The following is an 18,726-nucleotide window of genomic DNA, read 5'->3' on the forward strand; positions in this document are numbered from 1 at the left end:
CACCATGTCACACCTCTAGAAAATATCAGAAATGGCTCTCCAACAATTTCTTTGACTTCGTTGTTCCTGATGTGTGGCCCCCTAACTCACCTGACCTCAACTCTATAGATTATTTTGTATGGGGTGCAGATGTACGAGATACTAACAGCACCCCATGCAAGAGTAAGGATGATCTGATCAGTTGGATCAAAGTGATTTTTGCCAATCTCTCCAAGGTCATGAAGAAGGCCTGTGCCAGGTTTTGAGGGCGTGTTGAGGACATCAATGATGCCAAGGGCGGATTCATTGAGTAATGGAACACCAGAAGTGTGCTGATACATGGCCTGTTTTTTTTGTTTTTGCAATGAATAAATTTTCAACTAAATTTTGACTTTTTTTATGTGATCCTAAAAAATGAAACAATGACCATATGCACCCTGTATGACCTCAAAATATCTAGTCATATCTGAACAGTTGTTTGGATTAACCTTAAAATTTTAGAAATGTGGTTAGATCCCTAAAACAACCTATAAACCAAATTTCAGCAAAATCAGTGAGATGAGGGTGTTAGGCACTTGTTGATCTGACAGAGAATGCCCTTTGCAGCAAAAGTATAAAGTACTTAGGTGAATATGGCAACCTTTTTATTACTAAATTTTTATTACTAAATATAAACCATTACTTAATCTTACATATCTGCACTTCAGTCTCTTAAAATCTATATTCTTATTATATACTGGTCACTAGTTTTGAAGTATCATATTCTAAATAAGGGCCTATGTTGCTTCATGGAGGGAATGTGATGCCCTTGTTCTTTTCGCATTCGTCGAACAGCCTCCCGTAGATGCTTGGGCTGAATGGGTCCTGACTCGCCCCACTGCTCCATGACATCCAACGCTGCAAAGAAAACATTCAAATATGGTACATTGTCCATGTTACATTGAATTACTATGTCAAAGCATGCTAACTGAAGACCTTTTGATCCGTCACAAGACCAGATGTAGAATAACAAGTAAAAAATATGTACATACATATACCAAGGCCTTTTTCTCTCTTACAAGGGAGGTAGCCAAATTCAAAAGGCATAACTCCACTCCAACCCATTTCATCTCTATTCACCACTCCTCCCTCCCTCTCATCTTGGCTCCTCCTGATGATGGGTCATCCATGTATCTCACCCATTGCCCTGGCTCATAAGCAATGCAGAAAGATGCAGCACATCTATAGCAAGGCTGCTTCATGCAACTGGCACACCCTCCTCTACATGGCCTCATGCAGTAACATTGAAGACAGTGAGAAATCCCTTCTGGCTGTGTCAAAATATTATTCACACATAACCACTCCCCAACCCACCATCCCCTACCAACTCCCTTCCATACATCACATTATCATCTATACATAGCCACTCTCCACTCACCCCTATCTTCTGCCTTCTCCCTTCCTTCCTCAACAGACATCCCCCTCTTGCTCAATGCCCTTTTTACCCCATCCATCCATCTCATCCTCGGTCATCCCTCATGTTCACTCCATCCACCTCTGCCTTCCATACTTCTGTTACCAATCTTTCTTCACTCATTCTTTCTGTGTCCAAACCATCCCAATTCTCTTTCATCAACCTCATCTGCCATCTTTTCCACCCCTGCTCTCCTCTTCACCTCTTTGTTTCTCACTCTATCCAACCTTGTAACCCCTACTATACTTTTCAGGCATTTCATCTCAAACATGTTTTAACTATCTCTTATGTTCTATGTTTCTGCCCCATATAGTGTTATTGGTACAATCACCCCTTCATACTATCTCCTCTTAGCATCCATTCATTTCTCATTACACTTTTTAATCCCCCAAGGAACTTAATCGTCCCTTAATCTACAACCTACCTCTACTCCTTCCTTTCCCGCCACATGTGACACCATATGAAAACAAATACAATTAACTGAAGAATATCACAGCATATTCAGTGATCATCTAACTGAATCTTAAATTTTGAACAGTAGGACATGCAACTGCCAGTGCAAGACATTTATTACATTCAAAGGTAGAGTTCTTTCTACCTAACATTAAATATCTGTCCTGATAGCTTGAGAGTATTCATTTTTATCTAGTAAATATTATCAGGATGTATGTGGTTATGTATGAATGATATTTTGATGCAGCCTAAAGGGATTTCTCCCTGTCTTCTCTTTTTTCTGCATGAAGAGACAGAGAAGGGGGGTCACTGATTTAGATATTCAAGAAGATTTAGATAAACTACAGCAATGGTCTGTAAAGTGGCTAATGAAATTTAACATGAGTAAAAGCAAGGTTATGCACATAGGTACAGCAAGTACAATTACAAGTTATTTGGAAATTCATTAACAGTGGATAGTGTAAAGGTCTTGGCATAATTATCAGTAACAATCTCAAATCATCTAAACAGTGTATTTCAGCCTTTGAGAAAACAAATAAGATTCTAGGACTGTTTGTGTGATCTTTTAACTTAAAAAGTCCATCTCTCATTAACAAGCTACATAAATCATTAGTTTATCGACATTTGGAATATGCTGTTTCCGTATGGTCGCCAAATCTCATTAAGACATTGACAGATTGGAAAAAATACAATGGCATGCAACAAAACTGATTCCAAATATAAAAAATAAATCATATGAAAATAGACTAAAACATATGAATATTTTTTCCTTAAAAAAGCATAGATTCAGAGGTGACTTGACACAGGTCTTAAGATTCTAAAAGGAACTGACAACATCAAGTGACAAAATTTTCATACTGAATGAGAATCAGACAAAAAATAATGGACTCAAACTGTTCGGAAATAGATTTAATTTGGAAGTGGGTAGAAAAACCTTCACCAACTGTATAGTTAATGAATGGAATAAACTTCCTGCAGAGGCAGTGTAATGTAGTTCAGTTTGAAGCTTTAAGATTCATTTAGATTTACCTTGTTGTATTTACCTAATTGTATTTTGCGGGAAGGGGAGCTATGCTCGTGGCGTCCCGCCTTTGTATCTCGCAGTGTCTAGTTTGCTTTTAAACTCATGAATGGTTTTTGCGCACACTATTTAATTGTCCAGTTTGTTCAGTGTCCACCACTCTATTTGGAAAACTGTTTTTCTTCAGATCTCTTCTGTAGCTATGTTTTTTTTATTTTCTTTCCATGTCCTCTTGTCTCTTGTCCCAGTTTAACAAGTCCTCTCTCTCGAGTATTTTTGTGCCTTTCATGATTCTGTAGATGGTCAGTAGGTCACCTCTCTCTCTTCTTTGCTCCAGAGTTGGTAACTCCAGTTTGGCCAATCTCTCATATGACAAGTTTGCAAGTGCAGGTGCCATTTTTGTTACTGCTCTCTGGATTCTTTCTATTTTCTTTATATATTTTTTTGGTACTGGGTGACCACAATGTTGCCGCATATTCTAGTCTAGGCCTCATCAATGTGACCAATATTTTAATAATTTCTTCATCCAAATATGTAAATGCCACTTTTATTAACCTTAGCAAGTTGTAGGATTCTCCAACAATTTTGTTAATCTGTTTGTCATAAGACAAGTCGTTTGAGATAATTACACCCAAATCTTTTTCGGATCCCTCCTTCTTTACATCATTGGCTCCAATTTTATATTGTCCTGATATTCTGTTTTTACTTTTTCCAAACTCTGTTATGCTACACTTCTTAATATTGAAGTCCACTTCCCATTTCTGACTCCAGTTCAATACCTTATTTAGGTCTTCCTGCAGTGCTTCACAATCATGATCAGTTTTTACTTTCCTTAACAGTTTGGCATCGTCTGCAAAGAAGCTCATGTAACATTTCACATCATCGTCCATGTCATTCACATAAATAGCAAACATTATTGGAGCCAATATAGATCCTTGTGGTACTCCACTGATCACCTCTTTCCAGCCTGAATATTTTTCTCTGAGCACTACTCAGTAGGTTCCCTTGTATCCCTCCTATATGTTCCAGTTTTTTTAATAATTTTTTGTGTGGTACTTTGTCAAAAGCTTTTTGTAAGTCCAGGAAGGCACAATCAGCCCATCTGTTCCTTTCTTGCACTATGTCAATTAATCTTGAGTAGAAGCATATTAAGTTTGTGGTACATGATCTTCCTTGTCTGAATCCAAGATGTAATGCCTGCCATTTATTTTATATTATTTCTTTATTTGTTATTATTTTCCTGTTTGTTTATTATTATTTATTATTATTCATATGTCCATTTATTAATTATCATTAGGCACCTGGGTTGGATGGATACCATACAGAATGTCTGAAGAAAGGAGATACAGTTATGGTGGACTGGCTGGTGAGGTTATTTAATGTTTGTTTAAGTGAGAAGTGAGGGTAGAGTGTCGGAGGACTGGAGGAGTGCCTGTATAGTTCCACTTTACAAGGGAAAGGGGGACAAGTGTGAGTGTAGTAGTTTCAGAGGGATCAGCTTGTTGAGCGTTGTTGGGAAGGCTTATGGGAGGGTCTTGATTGAGAGGATTAGGAGAGGAACAGAGGGAGTAATTGGTGAGGAACAGTGTGGTTTTAGGACAGGTAGGGGTTGTGTAGATCAGATTTTTGTGGTAAGACAAATATGTGAGAAAGCTATAGGAAAAGGTAAGGATGTTTTTTGGGGTTTTATGGATCTGGAAAAGGCTTATGACAGGGTGGACAGGAAGGCACTGTGGGAGGTATTGCAGATATATGGGATAGGAGGAAAGCTGTTAAGAGCAGTCAAGAGTTTTTACAAGAGTAGTAGAGCTTGTGTTAGGATTAGAACTGGAGCGAGTGAATGGTTTGAGGTAAAGGTGGGACTTCATCAGGGATGTGTTATGTCACCCTGGCTGTTCAATCTATACATGGATGGGATGGTGCGAGAGGTGAGTGTGAGGGTAGTGGGTCAGGGTTGGAGATGGTTAAAGAAAATGGAGAAAAGTGGGAAATAAGCCAGTTGTAGTTTGCTAACAACACTGCGCTTGTAGCAGGATCAGAGGAGGGATAGAGGAAGTTAGTGACAGAGTTTAAAAAGGTGTGTGACAGAATGAAGCTGAAGATAAATGTGGGCAAAAGTAAGGTGATGAGATGTACAAGAGGAGAGAGTGACAGCAGGCTGGAAGTGAGCATTAAGGGTGAGAGACTGGCGGAAGTGGATAGTTTTAGATACTTGGGAGCAAATGTGGCAGGAAAGGGAGGAGTGGGGGTGGAGGTAGAATGTAGATTAAGAGAAGCGAGTAAATGCCTTGGTGGATTAAAAAGTGTAATGAGAAATAGACATCTGGGAATGGATGCCAAGATGAGGTTATATGAAGGAGTGATTGTGCCAATAGCACTGTACGGGGGAGAAACATGGAACATTAGAGAGGAAGAGAGAAGGAGTTTGAATGTGTTTGAGATGAAATGTCCGAGAAGTATGATAGGGGTTACTAGGTTAGATAGAATGAAAAATGAGGTGATGATGAGGAGAACAGGGGTGGAAAGGGAGCTGGGAGATAGGGTTGATGAAAGAGTATTAGGATGGTTTGGACACATGGAAAGAATGAGTGAAGAAAGATTAGTAAAAGAGGTGTGGAAGGCAGAGGTGGAAGGAGTGAATATGAGGGGGCATCCTAGGATGAGATGGATGGGGGTAAAAGGGGCATTACAAAAGAGAGTACGGTCTGTTGAGGAAGGACGGGAGAGGACAGAAGATAGGGGTGAATGGAGAATGGTTGTATATGGATGATGCTGTGATGCATGAGGGGGAGTGGGTGGGGGATGGGGGTGAGGAAGCATGTACGAGAAAAAATTTCTCCCCGTCTTCTCCTTTTCTGCATGAGGGGAGGGAGAGGGGGGGTCAAGGAAGTTATGAAGTGGCCTTGCTGTGGATGTGCTGTGTCTTGTGACACTGCTTCTGACCTAGGGGAGTGGACAGAATGCAGGGATGACCCGTCATCCAGGAGGTGCCAAGATAAGAGGGGGGGTGGAGGGTGGAGGGGAGTGGAATATGTAGGGAATGGAATGGGTGGGAGTGGTTTCTATGCCTTTTTCTTTTTGGCTACCCCCCCTGTGTAAGAGGGAAAAAGCCTTTGGTATATGTATTTATTATTATTTACCTGTTTGTTACTTAACTTTACCTATTTATTTTATGCATTATTATTTATATTATCAAGATTTCTATTTATTTATCATTATAATTTTTTCACATCCGACCTTGTTATGAACCAAAAGGTCTCTTGTCGGCATGTTCCTTTGTAATCCTTTGTGAAGCAGCTTTGCTGTGGATGTGCTGTGTCTTGCTGCATAGCTTCTGACCCAAACCAGTCAGTGGGATACAGGGATGACCTGTCATCCATGAGGAGCTAAGATGAGAGGGAGAAAAGGATGGTGGATGGGTGGCAATGAAATGGGTGGGAGTGGGTACTTGCCTTTTGACTTGGCTACCTCCCTTGTACAGGGGAAAGAACCCTTGGTATATAGACAGATAGAAATATTCTGTGTGTAAATTGCAAAGCCCAGTATCAAGTTTACAATTGTTTTTTTGTAAAACAACAAGTTCATACATTTGGGGCAGTTTTTTATTTTTATTTATTTTTTTAATACTAGTTACTCATTGCTGTACTCTTTTCAATTTGTCAGTCTCAATGACATTCCATGGCCATATGGAAAAAGCATGCTTAAATTTTTGTCGTCACTGGCTGTCAGCTCTGATGTGAAAATTGGCTGAAAAACAGTCCAAGCAAAGAGACATTGTGATTTTGATCCCAGTCTAAAGACCAAATGCTAGCTTCTCTGTTGATGAGTTGGGGAGATGATCCTCTCCTACACACCTTACAGGACCACTACTTGCAGCCATCATTACCATCCTATATTAGACATGGTGGGAGAGAAAGGAAAGGAAGAAAAGAATTACCTTCTTCAACAATTTCTCCAACAAAAACTTTTGCAATTCCTGCCATGGCAATCACAACATTTTGTGATACAGAACACCCAGTAATAGTCTGCATCAACTGGAAAAGAAAAGCATTCTCACATAAAATATTGAAAGAATTAGGTAAAATATTGACATACAAGTAATTATACATATTGACATGCAAGTAATTATACATATGAGAGAAAAAAAAATCTTAAATATATTAAGATGTACAGTGTCACTAACTCAACCACAAAAAATAAAAGGAAAGTATAACTTGAGAAAGAAGAATACATGAAGATATATGAAAGTTAAATACATCGTTTGTACATCTGGCAGATAGCTGGCATGGTCTTCTTTCTTCACAAACATAAAAATCTACATATTGAAACTATAATCCTACATATGGAGCAGCAAAAGAAAATGAATGACACACAATTCTATGCAACAGCCCTCAATCCCACCCATCCCATCACATAACACAAGCACAACCAATTGATTGAAACAGAAAACTACAACAGCATACTACTCACACATCTACAATAGCCTATCACCTACAATTTGCAATTCATTCATACAAAAAATACATACACACTCAGGTCACAAAACAAGCTTTCAATTACTAATTCACAAACTTCATACTCCAACTAGCTCCTCCCATCATCAACTCAATTGAGAAATCTTTCCCATAACAAACAAGAACCACAGTGGCATGATTGTACTCTACCACCCAGTTTTGAAATAGTTCTAATACAGATCAGGCCTGGCCAAAGAATCAAATTGTTCCACATACAATCATCACAAAGAAGACATTGAACACCATCCTACATTGACCTACTCTACCCTTACCTAGACAACAAATAGTATCTCTTCCTTAAGTGACTTATAGGCTATGGTGGTGGTTGTGGGTCTCCTATAAAAGATACCTGGGGCAATACATTGATTGATTTCTCTAGAAAAAGCTGCCAGGGAAGTTTCTATTAAAATATTAAGCTTTTATATAAAAGTAGTTGATGTAGTGTACTGCAAGAGAAAGAGGGTTGGGTGGATTGTGTATACCTAGATCTAGAGGAATACTTCAACAAGGTACCTCATAATGAACTACCCTGGAGATTGGAGTATATTGAATGATTACATGGTAAACTATTTTACTGGATAAAAGATTTCTTGAAGGACAAGTACATGAATACAAGGGGAATATCTGCCAAGCAGGGATGGGAGAAGGCAAGAGATGGGTGTGAGTGGTGAAAAATTGTGAATGGAATATAAATCCATGCAGGCCAAAGGTATTTCTCTTCATCATCTCTACTTTTGCATGAGAGGATTAAGAGGAAAAGTTACTGTGTAAATGAAATGCTGGCCCTGCTGTGGATGTACTGCATCTTGCTGCATTGCTTCTCACCTGAGTAGTGAGCAGGGGACAGGATGACCCTTCATCCATAAGGAGCTAAGATGAAAGGGAAATGGGTGATGGATGGGAGTGGGATGGATGAGGGGGGGGTGCATGCCTTGGCTGGCCACCAATCATAAGGTTGGAGGTCTTCCCTCATAAGGAAGAAAAAGCCTATTGGTGTATATGTATGTATGTGTATATATATATATATATATATATATATATATATATATATATATATATATATATATATATATATATATATATATATATATATATATATATATGGAGGGGGGGTCACCAATTTAATGAAGTGGCCTAGCTGTGGATATGCTGTGTCTTGCGACACTGCTTCTGACCCAGAGCAGTGGACAAGATGCAGGGATGACCCGTCATCCAGGAGGTGCCAAGATAAGAGGGAGGGAAGAGGGTGGAGGGGAGTGGAGTGTGATTGGGATGGAATGGATGGGAGTGATTTTTATGCCTTTGTTTTTTGGCTACCTCCCTTATAAGTGGGGAAAAAGCCTTTGGTATATATGTGTATATATATGTGTGTGTGCAAGAAAAAATGGGGGGAGAGGATGAGCTAAGATGAGAGGGAGGAAAGAGTGGTAGAGTGAAATGGAATGGGTGGGAGTGGTTACATGCCTTTGATTTGGCTACCTCCCTTATAAGGGGGGAAATTTCTTGGTATATAGATAGGTACAAGAGGTTAAGATGTTAGAATGGAGGGCAGTGAACTAGCAAAAACTGATATTTTACATATAATTTTTTTTTTGTTAAGATCAGGTTCTATATCTTATCTCTGACTCATTGTGTCATTATGTTGTCCACTGTTATATTCATCAGCATATTAACCCATGATTCATCCCTTCTACTTGTTTCTTACTCCTCCCAGTTCACTTCTGTACAACTAGTCTTCCACTAGTCTTATATTAACTTTTTTTTTAAAATAATTTTATGATTATCTGGGTGAGTTTATATTTGTGTTCCGTCTAGCTCAATGTGGTGGGGCACATCCTACTGCAAAATTTCTTTGACTACTTCCTTGTTGTTGTTCTTCTTCAGCTTTATATTCTACTAGTACCACCCCATCCATTTTTATGCTCTTCCCACCATTATTACTCATCCTCCCATTTTCTACGTCTTTGCTACAAATTGTAGCTTCCTTCACCTACTTGAACAACATTGCAAGAGCCCTCAAACCTACCCACACATCTCACAGGCACAACTAACTGTATGCAACAAAAAGACCTATGCCAGCAGCATATTATTCAACCATCCACAACTTACCATCTGCAGCACACAAAAACACATTCACAGTCAGATCACAAAACAAGCTCTTCAAGACCAACCACCAAAGTTCCTACCCCATCAAGCACCCCTCAGACATCAGCCCCACAAACTCCCAAGAGAAGGAAGAACCACACTAGCTTTCTTGCATTCAGGTCACCATCCAACACTAGGGCCAACACAGACTAAACTTAACTACAGAAACAAACTACTTCAGATACAAACATCACACACCATCATACACTGTCTGACCCTAGCCATATCTAGAAATAATGTGCTCAGATACATGTTTACTGGAGACCAAACATGTGGGACTTCCATCCTCCTATTTGCAGGTTTGAATCTTGTACTTTTTACTTTTCCCCTATTCCTAGCAGTGCTACAACTATCCAAGCACATAGGGCAATGTTGAAATATTTAGCTGCAGTTATGTGCCTTCTGGCTTTTACTACTTCAATTCGTCACTGATCACTTCTCTTGTTTTCACATTCTTCCTCTTTTGCATCCCTCCCTACCCAAACATCATTAAATTTGACTTTGTCAACTTCTGTCTTATTGATTAATTCATTGTGTTTTATGATTCTAGTTTTATGTTCATTCACTATGCCCCCTTGCACATATTTCTCTAGCCTAAACACTTAAATTTTTCTGGAGTATTAGCATTATACCAATAATCACTTGTATGATTCATTTGATTTTTGCTACACCATGAAACAATTACTTTGGTCCCATTGATAATAAAATACTATATCTAAACCAATTTCAACAACATGCAACCATACAAATATACATTCCATATACCATGACTGCAATATCTTACCCTCTTTATTGCTGCCTTTGGGAATGCAGATCTTCTGTACATTTCATATCTATCAAGCTGTTCTTCTGTAAAATTGGAGACAAGAACTCTGCAGGAAAGGAGAAAAATGTGCACTATAATCACCATAACTAATATTAGTGTGGCATATTTTGTACAGAGCAGGCTATTAAAATACGAGTTTTTCATCCATACATACTATATACACCAAAAGGGCCTTTCCCTTACATAAGTGGGGTGGCTGAACCAAAGCAAATATCCATCCTAAACCCATTTGTTGTACCTTCTCTCTTAGCTCCTTATGAATGAAGGGCTCTGTCCCCTACCTAATAGTTGGATCAGATGTAATGCAGCAAGACCCAAAAGCCAAACCAGTTTTACCTTTACCATTTCATTATGTGGCAACCCTCACCCACACTCCACTAAAGAATTTAGAGCAGACAACAAGAAATCTCTTTGGGTAGCATCAGTTGCTCATTCATTCACAACCACTCTCCACTCACACCTATCTCTTGCCCTCTCCCTCATGCATTGTTCTTGTACTTAACTAGTGCCCCTTTCATTTCATCCATCCATCTCATTCTCATTCTTCCCCTCAAGTTTATTTCATCAACCTCTCCCCTCTACATTTTTTGCTGGTCTTTCTTCACTTATTCTTTCTATATGCCAACACCATCCTATTCTTTGATTGAACCTATCTACTTGTTCTCTTTCTACCCTGACTCTTGGATTCACCTCATTTCTCACTATCCATTCTTGGAACCCCAATCATACTTCACACTTAAACACTTCATGCACCCCCCTTCACCCATCCCACACTTAGAGATTAAAAAAAAAAAAAAAAAAAGTTAGAATATCAAATAAATCAGTATACCCCTAACTTCAGGTTTTCTATGGTGTTAGGGCACTTCCATTTTCTGTGGTTTCATGTTTTGATGTGTTTTATTTATTTTACAATGTACAGTTGCCCCACTTAGTTTTGGCAGTTTTAAAAATGTTTTGGACAAGAATAGCAACTCGCCCGGTATTCTTTTTTATTACATTTTTGTATCTGTTTATCTACCTGCTTTGTTTTTTTTCTTTTCATTGCTAAATAGTAACTACCTTAAAAAATGTGACGGAGAAATACTCAAAATAGTGTAGATGACACATTTTATCTTGACTTACTAATGACATCTATCACTCTTATTTGACAAATAATATGATTAATATACATTACAGAGGAGAGAGAATGCAGGAATCCATTCACGTAGTGGTCGATGGTAGACTAACAACCAGCTTCAAGCTGTGAGTGCAGTGACAAACTAACCAAAACTAACTCATATACTTATAAGTTATGTTATAACCCTATTATTAAATAAATTATTTTCATTTATTTATTCAGCAGAGGTCTTGTGATCCAATTATGTTATGTTAATTGTGATGCAATTTTTTTTAATTGCGTTTTTTTATAAAAAAAAATTGTTTTTTTGTTTTTTTTATCTCATCCAAATTTCAGATATTAAATATTTAGTATATAAAAACAGGTGCAAGTATGTTATTCATCCCTCCACATATGTGCATCTTTCTTATTCAAAGAGGCATTAGAGTATAAAAATAAACAAGTAATTGACCATATAAAGTCACTATCAGATGCTGCAAGCCTGCAACAAGTGTATATACTGTATATGGGCCGGTATGGCTATTGGCTGGCTACCTTACAAAATTTACCTTTTATCTTAGCATACTCTTCAAAGATTAAACACTCCAATTTCCCACAGTGACCCTGGACGTTGCCTAAACACAGATCTGCCACTTGGACAGTGGAAAAGGGGTTAACATAGTACTGGGGGGAAACTGTTGTACTCCCCGTCACCCATCAAGGCTCAGAGCTTACTTTCTACCTGACTTTTTGCTCGCTATCCCTTAACTTTAACCTACAATCATACATAACATAATTGGATCACAAGCCCTCTGCTGAATAAATAAATTAAAATAATTGATTTAACCTCTTCACTCCGGGGCACATCGCACGTCTGGCAGCATTAGCTGCCTGACGTGCGATGTTGCGTCATAATAATCGCATTATAAAAAATAAAGTCAGTGCTCAATCATTCGTTCTCTTTCACCCGTGAATTTTGATAACCATAGAAAATATGATGAAGCCAGTTTAGAGAGAATGGAGCTTACGTAGGTACGACTACAATATAATCAAGATGCCGACGTCGGCATCATCGCGTACCCACTTGCTCCTCATGCCGCCTATGTAGGCGTCACCATATGGAAGTGGTTAATAATAGGGTTATAACATAACTTATAAGTATACGAGTTAGTTTTGGTTAGTTTGTCACTGCACTCAACACCACTCACAGCTTGAAGCTGGTTGTTAGTCTACCATCGACCACTACATGAACAGATTCCTGCGTTCTCTCTCTCTCCTCTGCAACGTATATTAATCGTATTACTTGTCAAATAAGAGTGATAGATGTCATTAGTAAGTCAAGAAAAATGTGTCGTCTGCTACACCATTTTGAGTATTTCACTGTTTGTCACATTTTTTAAGGTAGTTATTATTTAGCACAAAAAAAAAAAAAAAAAATGTAAATGAACAGACGCAAAAATGTAATAAAATAGAATACCGGGCGAGTTGCTATTCTTGTCCAAAACATTTTTAAAACTGTGGCAAAACTATGTGGGGCAACTGTACATTGTAAAATAAATAAAACACATCAAAACATGGAACCACAGAAAATGGAAGAGCCCTAACACCATAGAAAACCTTAAGTGAGGGGTATACTGATTTATTTGATATTTTAACATAGAAAAATTATTGCAATATGGTTCTTTTCCTTGCTGAGTTATTTTAAAACAAAATATATAAAAAACGAAAATATCCATGTTTTTTTGAGTCAAGTTTTTTTTTGCAAAAAAAAGAGTTGCATCTCAAGGACTTATGTATGATTGTAGGTTAAAGTTAAGGGATAGCGAGCAAAAAGTCAGGTAGAAAGTAAGCTCTTAGCCTTGATGGGTGGCAGGGAGTACAACAGTTTCCCCCCATTACTATGTTAACCCCTTTTCCATTGTCCAAGTGGCGGATCTGTGTTTAGGCAACATCCAGGGTCATTATGGGAAATTGGAGTGTTTAATCTTTGAAGAGTATGCTAAGATAAAAGGTAAATTTTGTAAGGTAGCCAGCCAATAGCCATACCGGCCCATATACAGTATCTACACTTGTTGCAGGCTTGCAGCATCTGACAGTGACTAAAATAGTCAATTACTGTTTTTATATACTAAATATTTAATATCTGAACAAATTTGGATGATTTAAAAAAAAAAAAAAAAAAAAAAAAAAAAAAAAAAAAATGCATCTATACCCACACTCATTTGTCTTCTGTTTTATCTCAGCTTTCTCTCTCTTAGTTCCTTAGCAACTTTTAATACAAAATAGTCTAATGGCCTGCATGAGGTGGTTCTGCATGAGAGATGTCAGCAGTATTCCAATATGTGAAATAAACTTACATTGCAAAATAACTCATCATAAATCAACAACTTACTGCATTTTTTCCCTTTCTTCTTCCTCTTGCTCTTTTTTTGTCTTTCCTTCCTTCTTCTTTTTATCGTCCTTGTTCTGTTGAGGTTGTGGAGTGGCAGGTTTTGGCAGCAAAATGTCAGCATCACTGCCATCTAGGTCTGACTCCTGACCAAGGGTCCAGGAACGAACTGAGAAATATAAAATTGTTATGTGGTTTATGGGAATGCTTAGGGATTGAGGCCTACCTCAGATAACCAGTAGATAATGATAGTTCTTATAATTTCTTTAAGCTATTACCAGACAATTTCCCAACCATCTAGTTTTTAGAATTCCTATATATTTGTGGTTTAATATCATCTATTAAACAAGGGCTTCTTTCCCCTTATAAGGGAGTTAGCCAGTCAAGACACATACCCACTCCCATCCACCCCCCTTTGTTTCCTTCTCATCTTAGCTCCTCCTGGATGAAGGGTTATTTCTGTCCCCTGCCCACTGCCTGGATCAGAAGCAATGGATCAAGATAGTACATCCATGGCAGGGTCGCTTAATACAAGTTGATGTTTTATAAGTGATGACGGAATCTACTCCTAAACGTATTTACCAAAATTATTTGGGGGGTTATTCCAATTATCTATCATATCATTTGTGAATAATCTATCTATATACTAAGGGTTTTTTTCCCCCTTACAAGGGAGGTAGACATGTCAAAAGGCAAATATCCACTTCCATCCATCACTCTTTCCTTCCTCTAATTTTAGCTCTTCATGGATGACAGGTCATCCCTGCATCCTGCCCACTGCCCTGGGTCAGTGGACAGGATACAGGAGTTGTGAATAATAACATTAATAACTATTGCCTGAAGTTTCACCAAGTGGAAAACCCACAGCCCCACAGTGGCTGGCACTGGCCCAAGAAGCTCTCCCACAAATCTCTTTGGGGAGACTCTTTAGACTCTTGTCTATGTTGTATTGGTAAGGGATTGTTTTTATGTCACTGGCTCAAAGTGGTAGAGGGAAGGGAGCAGCTGCCATTTATCAGTTCTTGTGTATACAGATGTAAGGAATCTATCTATATCTATGTACCTATATCTATCTACATCTCAGCTCCTCATAGATGACAGGTCATCCCTGCATCTTATCCACTGGCCTGGGTCAGAAGCACTGTAACAAGACACAGTACATCCACAGTAAGGCTGCTTCACTTAATTGGTGACCCCCCTCTCCATCCCTTCATTCAGAAGAGGAGAAGATAAGAACAGGTGAAATTCACAGAGATATTGGACTCAATCTGGAGACCAAGTGTCAGCTCCACAGGGCACTTCTTGAGGGAAGTGACTGAGCAGGGTTGATGAGATCTGAAAATGGGTAGCTCGGCTGTCAATTTTGCAGGTCACCAGAGGCAAGTACCTGTCACAATCTCCTCAATGCCAAAAATGCAAAGTTTTTGAAATGGGTAAAAACTTATGAAGAAATGAAAAAATGAGATTGTTGTTCCATTAGAAATTATTTTAAAGAAATCCATCATATCCGGAGATGTCCCAAGAGAATGGAAGCTAGCTAACGTTACTCCCATATTCAAAAAAGGTGACAAAAAGAAACCAAATAACTATAGGCCTATAAGTTTGACTTCAATCATAGGAAAAATAATGGAAACTATCATCAGAGAGTGGAGTGTATTCAGGGATGGAATAGGTGGGAATGATTTTATGCCTTTTTCTTTTTGGCTACCCCCCTTGTAAGGGGAAAAAGCCTTGGTATATGTATGTATGTACGTATCATCAGAGATGCTATCGAACATCATTTAGAAAGTAAACGTTTGATAAATGATAGCCAGCATGGTTTCAGATGGAAACATTCTTATGTGACTAACTTACTCGAATTCTACAACACAGTCATCTCAAATTATGACAAAAGAAAGAATATAGATTTAATATATCTAGACTTTGCAAAAGCTTTAGATACCGTCCCACACGAAAGACTACTTACTAAATTAGCTTCACACGGAATAAGTGGTAGTCTATTAAGTTCGACTAGTAATTGGTTGAATGGTCGAAAACAGAGTTGTTTTCAATGGAAAAACTTCTAGATGGAAAAATGTTACAAGTGGAGTTCCTCAGGGTTCTGTTCTTGGGCCACTTCTATTCATAGTATATATAAATGATATAGACCATGGACTAAAATCTACTGTTTCCAAATTTGCTGATAATACAAAACTGTGCGGAATGGCAAATGATCACTCAAACCAATTAGATATTCAAGAAGATTTAGATAAATTACAGCAATGGTCTGAAAAGTGGCTAATGAAATTAACACAAGTAAATGCAAGGTAATGCACATGGGCAAAAATAACAGTAAATACGATTACAAGTTATTTGGAAATTCGTTAACAAAAGTGGATAGTGAAAAAGATCTCGGCGTAATTATCAGTAACGACCTCAAATCATCCAAGTAGTGTATTTCAGCCTCTGAGAAAGCAAATAAGATTCTAGGACTGATTGTGCGATCTTTTGATTTCAAAAGTCCATCACTCATTAACAAGCTATATAAATCGTTAGTTCGTCCACATTTGGAATATGCTGTTTCCGTATGGTCACTGAATCTCATTAAAGACATTGACAGACTGGAAAAAGTACAACGGCGAGCCACAAAACTGATTCCAAATATCAAAAATAAATCATACGAAAATCGACTAAAACATATGAATTTGTTTTCCCTAAAAAAGTGTACACTCAGAGGTGAGTTGATACAGGTCTTTAAAGTTCTATAGGGAATTGACATCAAAAGTGACAAAATTTTCACATTGAATGAGAATCAGACAAGAAACAATGGTCTCAAACTGTCCGGAAATATATTCAATTTGGAAGTAGGTAGAAACAACTTTGCCAACCGTGTAGTTAATGAATGGAATAAACTTCCTGCACAGGTAGTGCAATGTAGTTCAGTTCAAAGCTTTAAGAATCATTTAGATAAATACCTAAGCAAGATGCTGTAATGATTATAATTTATTTTATATTATTTGTTTTTGTTTTGCTATCATTTGTCTGTTTGATTTTCGTTTATCATTGGTTGTGTGTCAATTTATTATTGTTTACTATTTGCCTGTTTGTTTGTTATTTAACGGTATGCCTGTGCATTTATGTATTTTATTTGTTGTTTGCATTATTATAGTTTTTATTATTTCATTATTATTGTGATTTTTTTTCACATCTGACCTAGATATGGACCAGAGGGTCTCCTGTCAGCATGCTCCGCCTTTGTAATCCTTTGACCCTCAATGAATTGTGGTGAACAGAGTCCCCCACAAGAACATAATGAGGCATAGGTGTATAGGTGCAGATGTGGGTGAGCAGCTTCTTGGAAGAAAGTGTAAGGACAACTAGCCTTATGCATCAGAGCATGTATGTTTGGGCTATGGCCATAATACTCTTATGAGAAATATATTTGTAGACTACCAAATGGAGAGTGAATGGTCTGAGGTAAAGGTGTTATGTCGCCCTGGCTGTTCAATCTTTACATGGATGGGGTGGTGTGAGAGGTGAATGCAAGGGTTGTGGGTCAGGGGTTGGAGATGATTAAAGAAAATGGAGAAAAGTGGGAGGTGAGCCAGGTGTTGTTTGCTGACGACACTGCACTTGTAGCAGGATCAGAGGAGGGATTGAGGAAGTTAGTGACAGAGTTTGAGAAGGTGTGTGAAAGAAGGAAGCTGAAGATAAATACATACATATATATACCAAGGCTTTTTTCCCCCTTACAAGAGAGGTAGCCAAAAAGGAAAAGACATAAAATCATTCCCACCCATTCCATCCCTTAAGGGGATCGTCCATTAGAAAATTGAACTTTTTTATTTTGGGGTGAAAGTGGCTGAGATTTTTTCCTATTAACTGTCTTGTCTCAGAGAAGATACCACCAAGTTTCAAGTCATTTATGCTTATATTTTTTTTTATTGTGATTTTTATTTTTATTTTCGAGGGGTAATTTTTGATTTTTTTTAAATTGATTCAAAGGATAGACCTTTGACTGGATATTGATTATTTTTTGTCTTTATAATGGGCTAAGATAGATGAAGAAACGGAGGCAGAATTATGATGTTCTGATCAGTTTGTTACGAGAAAAAAAAAATCCAAAGTTGATGAAAAAAGCAAAAAACAAAAACAAAATGTATATATGAAAAAATCCTACTAGTCCGTAACATGACATAAATCTGCCTCCAAATGTTCTCCCAATTATGCTGAATCCGAAAAGGATTTGCAGTTAAAAATCAGTGAAGGCATTTTGGATATTAATCAAGTTAAATGTGCAAAAATCAAGTTTTTCAGGAATGAGTGTCATAGTTTTTTTTTTGTTCATGGTTACTGGTCCCCTTTCATCATTTAGGATGTTATGGTGTTGAAAGGGTATCATAGGCACAACCCTACTCTTTGTTGCCAGCTTTAGATTAATTACAGGTTTATATGATGAATCCAGTTAGTATCCACCAGGGTTATATTGCACTTTTCCTTTTCTTGGCGCGATGCATCTTTGGCGACAGACGATCTTTATCTGCCATCCTAAGCTGTTTTATGGCATCACTGTTTGTTGTCCCTCTTGCTGATGGCATATATGCAAGTTCATAACCAAAGATGTGGTTCAGAACTGCAACTTGAGCACAGAATTGAACTCTAGCTGCTGATGCAAACTTCCTCTTTGAGCTCAAAGCCCAGATCTTTGCATGGAAGCTTTCATTTTGGTTTTGTGTCCTTCCCTTGAGGCATTTCTCTAATAGCTCTGTAGAGGTGAGGTCTTGATATATTGCCAGGATGGATTTCCGCTTCTCAGTGGGAATCTTCGCCAGGAACGGCTTCTTGACTCTGTGAGACTCGGGTTCCTCTTG

The 18,726-nt window shown here is 38.0% G+C and overlaps 1 protein-coding gene across 6 annotated transcripts in view; it reads right to left on the minus strand.

Moving 5' to 3' along the window:
* Positions 1 to 620: 620 nt before the first annotated feature.
* Positions 621 to 18,726, minus strand: part of Taf11 (TATA-box binding protein associated factor 11) — a 59,790-nt gene continuing 41,684 nt past the window's right edge. For all 6 annotated transcript variants that reach the window (XM_076203801.1, XM_076203803.1, XM_076203799.1 and 3 more), the window contains 4 exons: positions 13,880 to 14,045; positions 10,350 to 10,437; positions 6,844 to 6,940; positions 621 to 876 (listed from right to left, as the gene is read on the minus strand). In XM_076203801.1, coding sequence (XP_076059916.1) covers positions 737 to 876; positions 6,844 to 6,940; positions 10,350 to 10,437; positions 13,880 to 14,045 — 491 coding nt within the window. In that variant the 3' untranslated portion in view covers positions 621 to 736. The remainder of the gene's footprint in view (positions 877 to 6,843; positions 6,941 to 10,349; positions 10,438 to 13,879; positions 14,046 to 18,726) is intronic.

The sequence above is a fragment of the Oratosquilla oratoria genome, chromosome 20 (assembly GCF_046742065.1).
Source record: "Oratosquilla oratoria isolate Oo_2021 chromosome 20, ASM4674206v1, whole genome shotgun sequence".
Lineage (NCBI taxonomy): Eukaryota > Metazoa > Arthropoda > Malacostraca > Stomatopoda > Squillidae > Oratosquilla > Oratosquilla oratoria.